We start from the raw sequence: 17335 nt of genomic DNA, 5'->3' as shown, positions 1-17335 counted from the left end.
TTTGTGTATGAACATGAGCAACCGGATGCTCAATTGTTATCCCAGTTGAAATACAATAATCATTAAAGGCTTGGGATGTAAACTCACCAGCATTATCAAGACGGATTGTCTTAATTGCATAATCTGGAATTGTGATCTTAGCTTTATTATTTGAGCCAACAATCTCGCAAATGCCATATTGCGAGTTGATAGTAAGCACACATGTGACCATCTTGTAGATGCATCTATCAAAACCATATAATATTTGAATGGTCCACATGGAGGGTGAATGGGCCCACATATATCACCTTGTATACGTTCCAGAAATGCAGGGGATTCCATTCTAACTTTAATAGTTGATGGTCTAATAATTAATTTTCCTTGAGAACATGCAGCACAAGAGAATTCCTTAAATTGAAGAATTTTCTGATTCTTCATTGCATGTCCATGTGAATTCTTAATTATTTTACGCATCATATTAGAACCAGGATGGCCCAACCGGTCATGCCAAATAATAAAATTATCTTGATTAGTAAACTTCTTGTTTACTACGGCATGTGTTTCAATCCTGCTAATACTTGTGTAGTATAAGCCGGAGGAAAAAGCGGGTAACATTTCAAGCACATATTTCTTACCGGACGTTATTGTAGTAATATAAAGATATTCAATCTTTTCATCATTTGTAGTCTCAATATGATAGCCATTTTGGCGAATATCTTTGAAACTTAATAAGTTTCTTTGAGATTTACTACAATATAGTGCTTCATCAATAGCCAAATTTGTTTCTCCTGGTAGTAATAAATTGGCTCTTCCAGAACCTTCAATTAATCTTGTACTACCGGATATTGTATTAACATTCGCTTCTTTCATTACCAAATAAGAGAAATATCTCTTATCTTTTAAAATAGTGTGTGTTGTAGCACTATCCAGAAGACATATATCATCTTTATTAATCTTGAGTCCAACTGAAGACTGTGGAATTTTCATACTCTTCATTAAAAAAAAGACAAATAATACATCATAAGAAATATTAAAGACAAGCAAAAAAAAACATTAAGAAATACATTAGAAATATAGAAACTAGCAACACATGATGCATTAGGAAAATACACTCAAGAAAAAATAAATTAGTTGCAAACATAAACATAACAACTTTTATAACTTCATTCCCCAGTAAGATGATTCATTCTTCAGTCAATATCCTCAAAGAAGTCTCCAACTTCTAAATGAGTAATATTTGTTAGGCCTTCAAAATCATCATCTTTATATGCAGGATGTGCCTTAGAATCATATTTATTTGAGGGACCTGCTTCATCATTATTATTTTGAAAGGTCAAGTGTGCCTCCACATTATTTTCTTTTTTCTTGAGGGAGGCTTGATAAAGTTTGACAAAATGTTCTGGCGTACGACAAATGCGTGCTGAATGACCTCTCATACCACATCGATGACACATACTAGCTTTACCTTTTGAATGATTAATTTGAGAACCCTTATTGTTCTCCAATTTATTTCCACCATAATGACGATAATTGTTTCGCCCCCTGCCACGTCCACGTTTACGACCATGTCCACGACCACGGTAATTATTTTGTTTTCTTTCAAACTTATCATATGTTGCTACAGCATTCACTTCCGGAAATGGAGCTGACCCAGTGGGACGGGCTTCATGATTTTTCATTAATAGAGTATTATTCTGCTCAGCCACAAGTAGGCATGTGATTAACTCAGAATATTTCTTAAAACCTTTTTCACGGTATTGTTGTTGTAGCACCACATTTGAAGCGTGAAAAGTAGAAAATATTTTTTCCAATAAGTCCTCATCTGTGATAGTGTCTCCACATAATTTTAATAGAGAACTTACTTTAAAGATAGCAGAATTATACTCACTTATGGTTTTAAAGTCTTGCAACCTTAAATGTATCCACTCATACCGAGCTTTCGGTAATACCGTAAGTTTTAGGTGGTCATATCGATCCTTCAAATTAATCCATAATTCAAGCGGATCTTTTACTGTTAAATATTCAGTTTTTAACCCTTCATGTAAATGATGGCGAAGGAAAATCATGGCCTTCGCTTTATCCTGATTTGATGCTTCATTTCCTTATATAATTGTATTTCCAAGACCTTTAGCGTCAAGGTGAATTTCAGCATCAAGGACCCATGATAAATAGTTCTTCCCGGTGATGTCAAGTGCCACAAATTCAAGTTTTGATAAATTTGACATAGTGAAAACAATCATAAAAGATGAATAAGTTAGAGAAATAATTATAATAATAAACAATTAATGAAACAAATCGATTAAGGTAAAAGAAATGAAAATAAAGCTATATCATGTTAGCAATCTACTATTTTATTTTATTCATGCCATAAAATAGAAACTATATATTGTTTCATTTCACTTTATATATATTGTTTCATTTCACTTTATATTATTGATATATATATATATATATATGTTAATAGAATTTAACGTTTTATTAGTTGCAGTGACTAGATAATGTATACACTACATACATATGCATACTTTTTTTTTAATGGTATTGTTTCAGGTGTGAAAAACAACATGATAAACAAAAATATGAAAAAGGGAACAACAACATGAATGATGTAAATTATCAAAAATTGCAAAGAAAAATTTAGGTTGTAAGAATTAAGCATATGATATATGTACTGCCATAAATAAAATGATTATAATGATACATACCTCAATAAAATATGGCTCAACTTAGCTGGAGTTAAGAATAAAATTAGAGCTTCGTGCTGATAACGTGTTATGAAATAAAAGCAATTTAGTAAAACATGAACAAGAAATAGAGAGAATGAAGAGATTTTCTTCTTCAATTGTGTGTGTTTTCCTATCTATTACAAGGCCTTTATATAGACATAAAAAGTGAAGAAAATATGTCATGGAATATGTCATTGAACATACAAATTATGTCATTGAATATGTCATTAAACATTTTAGATGAAGATCATGGAAGAAGAGTAGACATCCACCATAATGTGATATTCATCATAACAAATTTAACTTACTATAATAGGTTAATTATCGATTTTATCCAAATACCATTCAATACTTGATGCATAATTTTTTGTGTAATCATCTTATAAATAACCTGATTGTGTAATTAACCTACAAGTAATTACCTCATAAGTGACATGATTGCATAACTTAGACATAAAACTTAACTCGAAACGTAGTACAGAAAAGCGAGATCCAATGTCTAGACTATATTCAAAGAAAGCTCTGAGAAAGACAATCCAGCATCAAATTCATCCACCTTTTCTCCTGAATATGCTTAACCTGTGCCTGTTCCCATTTTGGTCTGATTCCCCCGTGAACCATTTTTTTGTCATAATCAGATGATTTTGGTAGTGAAATAAACCTGAAAGAATTCTACTACAATTTACAATCACTATATTCCCTATTCAAAACTAAGGTTAGCAAACTGTTATGAACTGACTAGGAAGTTTTCTTCAAGCGGCTTTCGCCATAAATAATTAGCAGCTTCAATCCATCTTGGATGGACCAAAAATTTCTTTTCCTTCACTGCCCAACGCGATTTGTCAGTTCCAGCATCCATGGAGACCACATGTGTCACCGATTGATCGACTTCTGTGGAGCATGTGGCTCCTAATTGCTCAGCCAATTTCCACAAGTGGTGATTTTCTGCTTGGAATTGTGTAGGAAATACCCGGGTGAAGACAATTTTACAACCCTTCAGTATTTCCTTCCGAACTTGTTTCAGCACCTGTAAAAATGCCAACAAATTCTTATTAGACTACACTAAGTGTCCATAAATAAATTCTCTAGACACAAGACTGAGACAGGTTTAAATGAAGCGACATGGACAATTAGGATTCATATAGCTAAACCCAATTTGCTTTGGATTGCTTAGCTGTTAAATTCTCTGAAACATAAGTGATGCCGCAGACTCGCGCCTTGTTGAGGGCCAAAAACGCTCCAATACCCCCATTACAAGTGATATCATTCAGAAGTGATCGTTACACTTTAAGATATACGATCTATGATCATACAACTTCAACTTTCTTTAAAGAACCGAGATCAGCAGAACATAGTATTCTTTCATTTCTTTATTGGAAAGAGCCTCTCTACCTGTTAGGTAGGGGTAAGGTCTGCGTACACACTACCCTCCCCAGACCCCACCTGGTGGGAACATACTGGGTTTTTTGTTGTTGTTGTTGTTGTTGTTCCCCTGGACTGCCCCCAACCTCCACCTCTTTTGGGTAAGGAGGGGGAAGAGCGGAGGTGGGTATTTTCAGGATTTGAAGGTCCCCCATAAGCTCAGTACCCCTTATTATGGTTTCCAAATTTCAGGCATCATAAGCTACATTAAGTTATTGGTAATCAGCAAAAGACAATTATATCAAAGTTCACTCAGGACCAAATGTTAATTAACCTTTCATGGGAAATAGGTATTGCACATAAGTCAGCAATATGTTAGGTTAGTGTTACTTTCACAGACTGCAATACAGCCAATACTTGTAGGCAATATGTAGAAACAACTAAGGAAGTAAGCCTCAAACCACCTTAGGCAGCAGAAAGGAAGCTTTCGAGTAAAGTAATGAAACTATGGTGATAAACTACGAAATGGACACAAAGCACTCAATAAATATTTATTCAAGAGGTGTACACACGATGTTGAACCAATGCATACCGGGAATATGACATGCAAATACATTCCCTTCTCCGTCACAATTAAATGCAGTCTACTTTGACTAGCACCGTTAAACCCCATAGGAAAACAAACTTTATGGCGATTAGAGTCATGTTGGGAGCTCCAACGTAATTTTCTCAGACATTTGGCGAACAAAATCACATCCATGCTTAGGCTATTAGAACAGGACTTTTAGAGTTTGGAACAAAAACCATGTTCCCTAAAACAAACTTTCTTCACCTCACAAACTTAGTAATTCAAATTTCGTTGCCGAATGCATAAATTCACATCAGTCGGAATCTGTTTTATCACAAATCTTCTAAAATCCATGTTTCCTTAATCAACTTTGCAATCACTTACTAAGCGTAAAATTTTTGGCAGAACATTGAACTTGGTCTTGTCTGACAAGACCAAGGAGGTGGGGAGATCGAAGGGAATGTAACGCACCGTATCGGGGTGCGGTGGATGAAATGGAGGTTAGCATCTGGAGTCTTGTGTGACAAGAATATGCCACCGAAACTTTAAGGTAAGTTCTATAGAACGGTGGTTGGACCAACCATGTTGTATGGGGCTAAGTGTTGGCCAGTCAAGATTTCACATATCCCGAGGATGAAAGTAGCAGAAATGAGGATGTTGAGGTGGAGGTGCGGGCACACTAAGATAGATAAGATTAGGAATGAGGACATTCGGGAGAGGGTGGGCGTGGCTCCTTTGGATGACAAGATGCGGGAAGCGACACTTAGATGGTTCAGGCACGTGCGGAGGAGGAGCCTTGATGCTTGGTACGAGCGGTTGTGGCTCTGGCAGATACGAGAGGAGGTAGAGGGCGGCCTAAGAAGTATTGGGGGAGGTGATCAGGCAGGACATGGGACGGCTTCAAATTTCCGAGGACATGACCCTTGATAGGAAGGTGTGGAGGTCAAGCATTAGGGTTGTAGGTTAGGAAGTAGTCGAGCGTTTCTCCTTGTTGTGCAGGCTAGTCTGATAGTGTTTTGTCCAGGAGTGCTAGCGGTTTTTGTTGTGTTTCACATTTTTGATGTTTTCACATTTTGGCCTTTCTATTTATTTATTGTCTTTTACGATGCTGATTCTATTTTTCAGGTTTTTGTTGTTACGGATCTATTGTCTCTGATACTGCCAACCTAACACTACATAAAAGTAATGAAGGGATTATATTTTATTATACAGCCAACTAAATATCGCATTAGCTATGGGGAGACTATTCTTTTCTAATCGCCGACCAAACATTGCATTTATTTTATGCGAAAATTTATGCTAGAATTATTTTCCAAATCCCTCCAACCAAAAGACCCCTTAGTCTTTTACCTCGCTAACAGGGGCAAAAATTAAACTTGATAAACTTCTTAACCACCTAAGTTGCTTGTTAGTGAGATTTGGGAAAAGGGAAAAATAAAATTGGAAAACGACGAAAGAAACCTCCTATTAAATTATGTAAAAGGTAAAGGGCATAATTGGCTGACAAAGAAACCTGCAGGTAATGTTAGCAATGGCAGAGTCAGCTGTAAGCTGCCGTTCTGCAGCAATTTTGCTGGCCACGAGATCAGGCCATGAGGTTACACCTGCCAAAGCTGTGAATGCAATGACGTACGGATTTATTCCTGCAGTTACATTATGTACCATGTATATTCTTAGGTCGAGATAAGCATATAGGTGGACGAGCCGAGGGTCTCCCGGAAGCAACCTCTCTATCCCTCCAGGGTAGGGGTAAGGTCTGCGTACACTCTACCCTCCTCAGACTCAACTTGTGGGATCCTACTGGGTTGTTGTTGTTGTAACATTGAACTTGGTCAAAAATAATTTAGCAGAGCTTCTTCCTTTTCTATTGTTGTTGGGATAAGTGATTCAGAAGAGTATTTAATAATGTGAAAACTGGATTTTTGGTTTATCTTAATTTGAATTGTGGAGAAGAATATTTTATGAGGGGTTAGGTTTTTGGAATGGGCAGAAAAGAGTAGAAGTTTCTTTTATTAGGACGGACCAACGGAAGGAGTACTAAACTAAAAGTCGTCTATAAATTAAACTGTTTGTCAAGAATTTTACCTGCCTAACATCTCGCTCCATAATATTGTCCCTGCGTTCCTGAAAGAAAAATAAGAAAAAATAACCTCAACAATGGAAGGCAGCTACAATCAAAAGTAACAAAATTAGTAAGTACTACCCCCTTCGAGCCAATATAGATGTCCCATTACATGATTACTTAGGTAAGAACTGAAGTTTTTTTGTATTCAAACGAAGTGGGTAGGTCCGTAATTGTAGAATTAGTTTTGAAGTATGAACGTTTTCTAGCATAAAATTCGGTTTCCTTAAAATAAAAGAAGAACTATTTAATTATGTTATGGTTCGTTAAAATAAACTGGACAGATTTTGAGACGACTCAAACAGAAAGTATGAGTTAATTTTGGGGGAGGAATAGCAAAAAACATACCGGGTCGAAGAACAGACTGTGGATCTGTTGCAGTACTTTTAAAACAGAGGCAAGCGCTCCCTCAGCTTCATTTTCATCACTTTTCGTTGCAGAAAGTGATTTACATTTTAAACCAAATTGTCGACAACTTGAGGTAAAGAAATGATAACGCTCCATCAGTATTAGGTTCTCCTTGTGTTTTCCCCATACCTAAAACAACACAAGTTTCAGTTCCCCCAAAAATCAACTCATTTCTCTAACTAAAAATTAGAATTTAGAAAAATATGGAACTTGATAATAGTCTTCGCTCAAATGAGATTACTCAGAGAGCTTTAGACACACAGCAGGCCTTTCAGAGATTCATGCAGTTGGGACCAGATACAAGTTTAAGATAGTCATACAATACAAACATAAGCATTTAACTCAAACTAGGAGAACTCAAACCAACTATCGGCAACATCAAGAAAAAGTATCCATAAATAAAAACACAAGAAAAATAACTAAGACTTTGATCAAATAGGGAGTAATAAGCAACGGAAATTGTTCTACAGTTCTAGACACAAAAGGTTTATAATGTTTGTGCTGAATTAAGAGAGTTTCTGGGAGCAGAAGATTACAGTAAACTACTGTTTTATGAATTTCAGCACAAACAGACCCCATTTTCAAAAAAAAAAAAAAAACAGCACTTGCATTTGGGAACATAAATGGGAGTTAAAGAAAAAAAAATTGATGACAGCTATTAGCACAACTATGGTTCATAGAGAACTGACTAAAACATGAAGATATATAATGAACATGTAGAACAAGAAACTGGTTTGTAGATATTAAAAAGTTCCAAAGAGTATCTGACAAGAGATACAATGGAAAGCAAGTGGAGCAGAAACTTGTACATAATTATTAATTGCAGGCAGCCCCTTCAGGGACATACAATAGTGTTGAAATGATAGAACTCAGCACAAGGATAACACACAAAGTGAGAAACCGTCCAATTTATTAATTGCAGGCAAGAGCAGCAAATTGTTTCATTCCATTATTCAAAACTTGCTTTCAGTACGTCAACAGCAACTCCTGCATTTTCTCCACCCCCCAGCAAAGTGCCAGTAAAAAGTGGTAATCAAATGTAACCTGAACATGCTTAACAATCATTAAAAAAGAGGGAACTACAAATGTGAACGCATAACACGAACAAAGAACCGTTGATAACAATCAGGCTCAACGAAGTTCCATGCAGATAAGTTAAACTCCAAAAACAAATCTGAACTGTCAGAATAGCAATACATGAAAAATGGAAAGCTGTCATGGAATTAGGGTGGCGGGAACTTAAATTTAGTCCAATTAACTCTCCCTTTGTATGTATGAGATAAGCCTTCAACGGTATTAGCATTCTTTTTCTTTGAGAAGGAAAATTACTATATGGAATAAGAACTATCTCAATGGTATTAGCATTCTCCTAACCACCAAAGAAATTCTTTCATTCTTCGTGGAGGGAACATGATACTCCTAGAGAATTGCTTACCGCTTCAGTATCATCAAGGATCAGGACAGCACTTTCTTGACCCACAACAACATCAAGGCCCTTTTGATGCCTCTGGGTGCAGTCTCCTTGAGCAATCACTCTAGAATGGAAGTAGATACCTCCAGGGTCAAGTAAGCTTGCCATTTCCAATGCATAAGGACGTTCACCCATTGTGTAAATGTACATCTCGAATAAACTACTGGCTTCTTTCAGGAAGGTGTGGACAAATGGCCTCAACTTTGTCATCATGTGTATCCAATCCAATTTGAAAAGGTTGCTTCTCAAAGCATCTGTATATCACAAGTTGGCAAAAACATCATAAAACAGTGCAGAACAGATACCTACAAAATAACTATCACGACCAAACAACAAGAATAAAAGCAAAAGAAGTCCTTACCATATATGAGGTCTAAGCAAACTAGTATAAGAAAAGACAAAACTTAATGTACACGATGACAAAGATTACCACAAAGAATTAACAAAGTGAAGAGCTTACAAAGCTCTAGGGTTACAGGCCAGGTTATCAAACAGCATAATTTAGATGACCCACATGTCAGAAGTCCCAAAAAGGGAACATCAGTTGCAATCAGAACATGATATATCCATTACACTTTCTAATCAAGAGCGCCAGCTAAACATTCTTTTCCTAGTCCAGGCTTCTGCATCATTACAAGACACTAGTAAACATTAACTCTGCAAAAAACATATACCACATCATCTAAAATAGTGTAATCCCCCCCCCCCCCCCTCTTTCTCCGTCCCTCCGTCCCCCGATTCGTAAAAATGCTCGCTAGGTTGGGAAAGAATTTCTATTAGCTTCAGAATCTGCAATCTCTAAGAAAATTGCAGGTTGGTCTGTCAAGAAGTTACATATTCCATGCACCAAGCAAGTAGATTAAAATGTGCATGGGACCTACTAATGTCAAAAAATCTTCTATTTCTCTCCAAACAGACACACATCAGTACACATCTAGGAATGATGTCCAGTACTAAATTGCTCCAGCAAACAACTGCCTCCAGGCCAGAAGGAATCTAACAGATTGTAACATTATGAATTAGATGCACCCTAATTGCTCGTATAAATGGCTAAAGCACAGATGCATCTAGTCACAATGGAAAGTGAATGAGCTAAAGTCTCCTCATCTATCTTGTGCAAACTGCACCAATACACAAAACCTGTTCATCTTTCTAACGACCCACTAAATTGGACTTTAATTTAACCACTTCTGAAGTTCTGTTTAGGTATTATATGAATGAAATCAAAGAGTAATGTAGTTAAAGCTTCCTCTAAGTTTCGCTTTAGGCCACAAATAATGTTGAGTCGGCCGAATAAGATGCTAGTAGTAGATTGAGGACAGATGACAGAAATTAGCACAGTAAATCTGATCAGAGGTACAACTAGTAATGCCAATAACACAGATTTTCTTAACTACGTAGTGCACATTACCTCGTACTTTCTGTATAGCTTCCTTCTCTATCTAGTTCATTAAACTAGTAGTCACATAACATATATACACCATAAAATCCCATGCAAGCTACATCGTAGAGATCCTAGCAGTACTTCACCTCACTGCTGCAGGTTTCCCTCCAACTACCAATATCTCTAACAGATTTCAGGCTAGGAGACCTAGGCAGTACCGGTATAACCTGTTGGACAAATTTTCTTATTTTGCTTCCCTAGCTTCCTTGTGCAAGTAAAACAGATTTTCATCACTTTCAAGAGCAAGATATAAGCATCGAAATTATAAGCCACTAGCACATAACCAGTAAGAGTAGCATACCAGGCAGTACTTCTCGTTGGTCCTTCAAGTATAATTCTTCTGCTGAAATATCTGCAAGTCTAGCTGAGTTCAGAAGTGTGTGGTCTAAATCAAGAACCAAGTACAGCTTTTTATGACGTAATAAGTTCTTCAGGTCTTTGTCACGCAATCGAGCAATTTCATCATCTGCAAGCCTCAAATTCTGCAAAATTAATTATAGAATCCAGTAAAGATGTAGAAAGTTTACTAGTAATAGCTGTCCCCAGCACATCATATAGTGCCTTCCATTCCTCTCAACCCTCCCCACACCCAACCCAACTCAAAAGAAAAGAACATATGTATATACAAGTGTATTTTAGTGACTCCTGAATCATTAACAATAACCTTGTGTATGTATCCAAAAGCCACACCCGATTCGTTTTCCACCTTCTGCCCACACCTTATACACATCCCTCCCATGACACCAGGATGTGAGCATATATCCAGAGCCAAAGATGCTCCTGCAAACAGGGACATGTCAGGTTTATCACACAGAACCACACACGCACTTCACGCTGGAGAAGCACGTCGATGACTGGAAAGGAAAGAGTCAAAGAACTTATAACTACATGCAAGTAGCTGCAGCCTATTAATTAATTTCATCCTAAAAATTATTTCTTTCCCTATTTCTTGATCTTTTGTCAGGGAAACTAATTTGCCATTTTCTAGTCCCTCCCCAAAGAATGAAAGCTCAAAGAAGCATTTTTAGTGTCAAGGAAACCATAGCTGTCATCTATATGGAAAAGGCATTACCTAAGTTTTAAAGAGCTGAAGACCAGCCTATCATCTGATACTTATCGTTGTCAGAATTCAGCAACTAAGGTTTTAATAAGATGATCAGAAGATGGAAAAGGCATTACCTAAGTTTTAAAGAGCTGAAGACCAGCCTATCATCTGATACTTATCGTTGTCAGAATTCAGCAACTAAGGTTTTAAACTTTTAATAAGATGGTCAGAAGATGTAATTAAGCAAAGAAGACTACAGAATCCCATAATGATCCAGTTGTAGTATAATCAGATTGTATTTACTTCAGGCCAATGAACATTTTCTAATAGGTAAGGTCAATAATATCCACAAAAAGAAGTGAGTTCGTGGAGAAGAATATACAAAAGTACAAAAGGATTCTTCGCTGTTAGCTGTGTGGCAGCTGACAAAATCAATCAAGTTTTCCATGTCATGTAAATCATTTAAACAAACGATTCAAAAGCTGAAGACAAGCATATTTCCAGGTGCATAGAGGCTGTTTATTTCCTTCGAAGCATTGACTGCTCCTCACTCTCCAACCATGGGACGTACAAAGGAATAGCATTCTACAACTTTCTGTTAACTTTCTGTTTCTTAAGAGTTTCCCTCACCTTCCAGTCTTTGCAAGTTTTCTATGTCATGTAAAACATTTAAACCAAATAACCAAAAGATGAAGACAGTCCTAATTCAAGCTGCATAGAGACTCATTATTTCCTTCAAAGCACTCACTGTTCCTCTCTCTCCAACCCATGTGACATCTAGAGGAATAGCATTCCACAATTTTCTGTTGTTCCATAGAGTTTTCCTCCCCGTCCAACTACAAAAAATTTCTTCAAGTGATAGGCATATATTGAAGAACCTCGACAAGATAGAAACATGTACCAAATCTCTAATTCTACAAAAATGCAAAAAAAAAAATGATTTTAAGTTTCCATCCCATTTTCACACATATAGCAATCACTCAATTAACTAGAGGTCCAACTCACTTTTTAATAAAGCATAAGAGCAAATGAGGGCTTTTTTGGATCTAGAGGTTCTTTAAAACTTACACTTACTTCTACATGCATATACAAGACTACAACCAACACTTAACCTAATGTAAGTGCAATGACAACAACTAGGCATTAACCCCACTCATAGATATCACCTATGTGGATACTTTACTTCATTCATCTCTAACCTTAGCTAAGTCATAATGATGCTAGGAGATTGTAAATCTTGAGACAACTTCTCTCCACGTGATTTTAGGTCTACTTTACCCCTTTATATCCCCGTCAATCAACATACTGTCACACATACAAGCTAGTGCAGTTAAAAGTCTATGTACAATACAGACAAACCATCTCAGGTGACCTTCTCTATCAGCAATTTCCAAACCATTTTTCAGGGCCATGAAATGGTGTTATTCAAATATTATACGCTCGAATAAAAGCTGAAACTCAAAATTATTACGAGCTCATTTGAATTTCAAGGTAGGCTTTCACTTGAGCTCGTGTGCTTTGTTTGAAGCTCATTTTGCATTTAGAGTCAAGCACCAGCAGTAAAACAAGACTGAGCTTGGCTCAAGTATACCTCTAGACCTAAGTAGGTGCTGACATGAATTAAAAAGAATTATTGTCAGGTGTTATAATATCTCTACAACAACATCAGAACATCAAATCATTCAACTCGATCTTGATAAAATGCTAAACAGATTTGTTTAATGTGCGGATAAAATGCTAAACAGCCTATCAGAAGATTGAATGACCCTTCTACACCCTGACCTGAAGTTTCTGCTGGTTCTCCACGAGATGCTGGTCACTCTTTTTGGAACAAACCAAAAAAAAAATAAAGTAACAGACCCTATGATAATCAAAATAGACATCAATGAGGAAATGGAACATTTAGTTTAAGCACAAACAATCAAACTGCAATGTTAGACTTTAAAAAGCAATAGTAAATTTAGCAATAAAAAGATTTCCAATTTCAGCAGAACTAACAGTAGTTGGTGACAATCAGCACAACCCTTTTGTAATTTGCTTCTTCTACACGAGCTCTTTTTCATGTTTAACTCAAAAACTTATCTTAGATGAACTAACAAATCCAAGCTTCACACAGAATCTTATAATACCTGCTAGAATCTGAGGCGCCATCATCAAGATCATCACCATCGCCACCATCTTCATCTTGCCCTTCCTCATCTTCCACCTCTTCCTCTCCCTCTGCTTCTTCATTTTCTACTTCGTGTTGGTCAGGTGATACATCAGAAGCAGAGTCCAACTCTGCATCGAGAAATGCTGCAAAATCATCGCTGCTTGATGAGTGCACTGGAGAATCTGCCGTCAGACTCATCTGGCATGCCCGACATGAATTATATAAGAATCATGCTACATTATAAGCAACACAGTTGATACAGCAACATCCTTTTTTACTACCGTGTCAAAAACTCAAAACAAAAACCAATAGCTTTAAAACAATTTCAATTTACATGTGGACTGCAACTTTGTAATTATTCTCTCTCTCACACACACACTATGAGGATATCATTAAGGCATAAAGCTCAATCGCATTGCAGAATTGAAAAGACCAACCCATATAAACAAACTTAATGAGTAATTAGTAGTTTATAATTCAGTAAAGTATGCCAAAAATGTGACCTGATTTTATCAAGTTAAATGTTCAAATTTCAGCTTTGTCAGATAGAAGTCTAATCTACAACTCATTCACCTCTCTGTAGCCCTAATTCTCATTCTTATAAATCTTCACTAAAGCCCCAAACAACCCAGCAATAATTCTACATAAGACTAACTAAATGGTACTAGTAAACATACACAAAAAAAATAGCCAAATCAGATGAATTATTCAAATTTTTCCGAAGTATATGGGAATACCCATAAAAAAATTTATGCCAAATGTAAAAAAACTAGAAACAGAAAGTGGTTAATAAGAATTGAAACAACAATCACAGAGAGAACAATGGAGTTCACAGAGACGGAGAGAGAGTGACGGAACCTGAAATCACGGCCGGCGAGTTTTCACAGGCGCAGAAAGGGTTTTTGGCGTTTATAATGTTTGTACAAAGGGCTTTTCAACTTCAGATGAAAATTGAAAGTTAAAAACAAAAATACGTTTGATTTAAGATTAAAAAGTGATCTGATTTTATTTTACTTTTTTTTTTTTGCAATAAGAATGATCAGATTTAACTCTCAGATTAATTACAGTTAAGCCTGTCGGTTTTGAGGTATATAAGAGAAATATCATTTTATTAGACATAAAGCTTAGACATAATTTCAAAGAGCTCCTCGAGTTTAATATCTATAATACTAATATCCCTTTTTAGTTTAAAACAAGAGTGAGCGAGGCCTGGTATCCTAGCCTACAGCATTTTGCTTGACTTGGCATGCATGAAGAAACAAGATTCAACAACAAAGAATGCTCCATGAAATGCAAGCAAGGTACCCCTTTATGGATAAAGATAAGGCACCAATCAATAATACTCATTACAAGATTGAGAAAGTTTAAAGCTGACTTCAGATCAGTTGCCTTTACATGGCACTGAGAAGTAAAATGCTCTGCGTCTTAATCTGGCAATCTTATAATGATGGACCTAATTTAACAAAGCGACACCAACTACGAATTGCCAGATTTGCCGTATGCTACAATATCAGCATTTGAAGTAAGGATCTAGGAGGATCAACAATCAGTGCGAGGATAATCTTATATCTTAGAGCAAGCAAGTAATTGACACAGGCTATGACCTGAAGCATGGGAGATCACTTACAAGGGAATACTTTAGTATTAAGTGGAGAAAGGCCAGAAGCAGCTATATGCAGTTAGCTTTCACGGTCACCTTATGTGACTTCTCTTCTTTCATTGTTTGCAGAAACTGACCAAAAGAAGACGGGAAATATGATAAACAGGAAGTTCAAACAAAGTTCCCAAAGCTGAATAACCAAAGGGAACCGCCTTTCACCATGCTTCAGATTTTCTTTCTGCTTTAGTCTTCTTCCATCATAAGGACCAGAAGCATCATCGGCATATTAGCCTAAACCACAACAACATTTCATCTCCCAAACTTTCTAACTTCATTGGTGAGTTCCCACATATCCCTTATAAATTTAACATCAAATTCCAGTTTTGAGATATCACATCAATCCTATGATCACTAATCCAAAGTTATCAAGGGACCCGGGATATAGTGATTCAAAAAGCTATCCTTTTTCTTTTTGTTAACAGATTTCACTCATCAAGTTCTTGTTTGATTGCCACTGTTAGAACTCCCACAATTTTCCTCTCTTGGGGTTAATATGTGATGACTACTGGATTTACACATCAAGAGCGATTCTATATCAAGTAAATTGGAAATATTACTACTCCATATTTACTGCTACTTAAAAAAATGGCCTTTTCTCCGCATCAACTTTATTCATGTTACAGTTCACAAACTCAGCAGACAAATGAAACCCATTGGACAAACACAAAAAGAGAAAGGAGACCAATTCAACAGCTAAAATTATCATCTGAATAACAATACAATTCAATACAGCCTTTAAATTTTCATTAAGTAATCACCTTTACTGCAAAAAAATTGGACGAAAACAACGTACCAGAAATTGGACTAGAAAAATTACCTAAAATGGGTATTCAGATTTCACGGCCAGAGCCGGTGACGGCGACGCTGGTCCTTATTGCAGCGGCAGAAAATCTCGGGTAAGACGGAAGAGTGAAGACAGAGTTAGGTCTTTTTTTTCCCACCACAGAGTTAGGTTTATTCACGGGTGTTTTCCCCCGATTTTACAATAATAGCTTTTTATATCTTTTAAATAAATTTACATAGTTAAAAACTAGTACATAATATTACTACAAATCACAAATTTTTATAGTTAAAAATATTTAGAAATGTTTAAGAGAATATAGTCAAAGAAAATAAAGCGCTTGGTACTAGAATAGCAAATGGTGTCATTCTTTTTTAAATAAAATTATAATTTTTTTTCTCTTAATATTAAAAAGTTTTTAATATTATAATGAGACGAAAGAAGGGAAAAAGAGAAGGTAAGGAATAAAATGACATTTGTAGTTTTTTTATATGAATTAGTCTCCCGTTACATGCGTTGTGTGTATCCCTTATATAAGTGAAATTTTATAAAAGCCACATAAATATTATTTTAAAAGTAGTATTTGAGTTATATATTAAAAGTTAAATGTAAGATTATAAAAATTAACGAATATCGATCCTATTTAACTAACTCAATAAAGGAAAAAGTTCTATCCAAAGAAATCCTCAAGAGCCTAAATTTAATTCTACTTGAACTAAAATATTAATTACTAGTAAACTTCGTCGCGGGAGTGTAAAAAAGAAATTAAATTACAAATTGTAAATTGCATATTTACTTTAAAGAGAAAAAAATACTGAAGAAACTTTTTATTGTTGATAAGTAAAATAAATGTGTAGACATTAATACATATATATTTAGCTTAAAATGTTTGTTTCCACCAAGAAAAAGGGAATTCACGTTATAAATAAAGTAAATATATATGTATCTTTATTTAATTCATCCATACATTCTGTACAATGTACTACTTGGATAGATGCACCTATTAATTCCTAGGATGTATCTAGTGAGTTTTGAATGTATCTTGTATAATATAAATAGGACATTCTTTGCCTATGGAAGAACACATAAGAAATACACTTAGAATAAGATAACTTCTACGTTATCCTCCTATATATCTTCTCTCCATTATTTTATTATTCTATTTTGCTCTCATTTCTTAACACGTTATCTGCACGAAGTTGTAATCAAATTTATTATCTCTAGGTTGTGTTTACTTTTATTTTTTCTTCTGAATAAGGTACATTTCTTCTAAACCTATTCCAGTACTGCTGCTATGCATGTTTGTATGTAAAATCTTCTTTATGTTTGAGCTATCTCTCGTGATCATGCTTAAAGTAGTTTCACCTACATAATAAGATGTAATCTATAATAATAATTCATGCGTCTGTAATTCAATGATTTCTCCTATGTAATATTTTACCGAATTCCATCTATCAACTATATAAAGAAACAAGAGGCCTTAATCTCATGCTAGACTCATTATCAAATATGTGTTCAACTGAGTTTCAGTCTAACTGTAAAAAAAAATTTAAAGTAATTAAAGATGTAGCATACGTCGTCTATTATATGTTCTCTTTAATTTAAAGTCAACATGTT

General features: G+C 35.6%; 1 protein-coding gene across 7 annotated transcripts; it reads right to left on the bottom strand.

The window, feature by feature from the left end:
• Nucleotides 1–3178: 3178 nt before the first annotated feature.
• Nucleotides 3179–15913, bottom strand: LOC107791237 (RNA polymerase II C-terminal domain phosphatase-like 4). 7 transcript variants are annotated; one of them, XM_075221424.1, is made up of 9 exons: nt 15755–15913; nt 13204–13475; nt 12908–12937; nt 10745–10860; nt 10382–10562; nt 8601–8890; nt 7106–7294; nt 6721–6759; nt 3179–3732 (listed from the first exon to the last, which is right to left on the bottom strand). In XM_075221424.1, the coding sequence occupies exons 2-9, from the start codon at nt 13355–13357 to the stop codon at nt 3433–3435; spliced, it is 1299 nt and encodes a 432-aa protein (XP_075077525.1). In that variant the 5' UTR covers nt 13358–13475; nt 15755–15913; the 3' UTR covers nt 3179–3432. The 7 variants fall into 7 exon arrangements, with proteins under 7 accessions (XP_075077525.1, XP_075077524.1, XP_075077526.1 ...); XM_075221423.1 differs by having other exon boundaries at nt 13223–13475; XM_075221425.1 differs by having other exon boundaries at nt 13204–13420.
• Between the last annotated feature and the right edge of the window lie 1422 nt (nt 15914–17335).

The sequence above is a fragment of the Nicotiana tabacum genome, chromosome 9 (genome assembly GCF_000715075.1).
Source record: "Nicotiana tabacum cultivar K326 chromosome 9, ASM71507v2, whole genome shotgun sequence".
Classification (NCBI taxonomy): domain Eukaryota; kingdom Viridiplantae; phylum Streptophyta; class Magnoliopsida; order Solanales; family Solanaceae; genus Nicotiana; species Nicotiana tabacum.
The sequence above is the reverse complement of the archived record's forward strand: the minus strand, read 5'-3'. Positions and strand labels throughout refer to the sequence as shown.

What these genes read in the sequence shown, in the direction of transcription:
- LOC107791237 (XM_075221423.1), bottom strand. Translation starts at nt 13,475, where the DNA reads ATGAGTCTGACGGCAGATTCTCCAGTGCACTCATCAAGCAGCGATGAT. An exon ending in CCAACGAGAAGTACTGCCTG is followed by an intron (nt 8,891 to 10,381) that starts GTATGCTACTCT and finishes TGTGATATACAG; the next exon opens with ATGCTTTGAGAAGCAACCTT. An exon ending in TCCTTGATGATACTGAAGCG is followed by an intron (nt 7,295 to 8,600) that starts GTAAGCAATTCT and finishes GTGTTGTTTTAG; the next exon opens with GTATGGGGAAAACACAAGGA.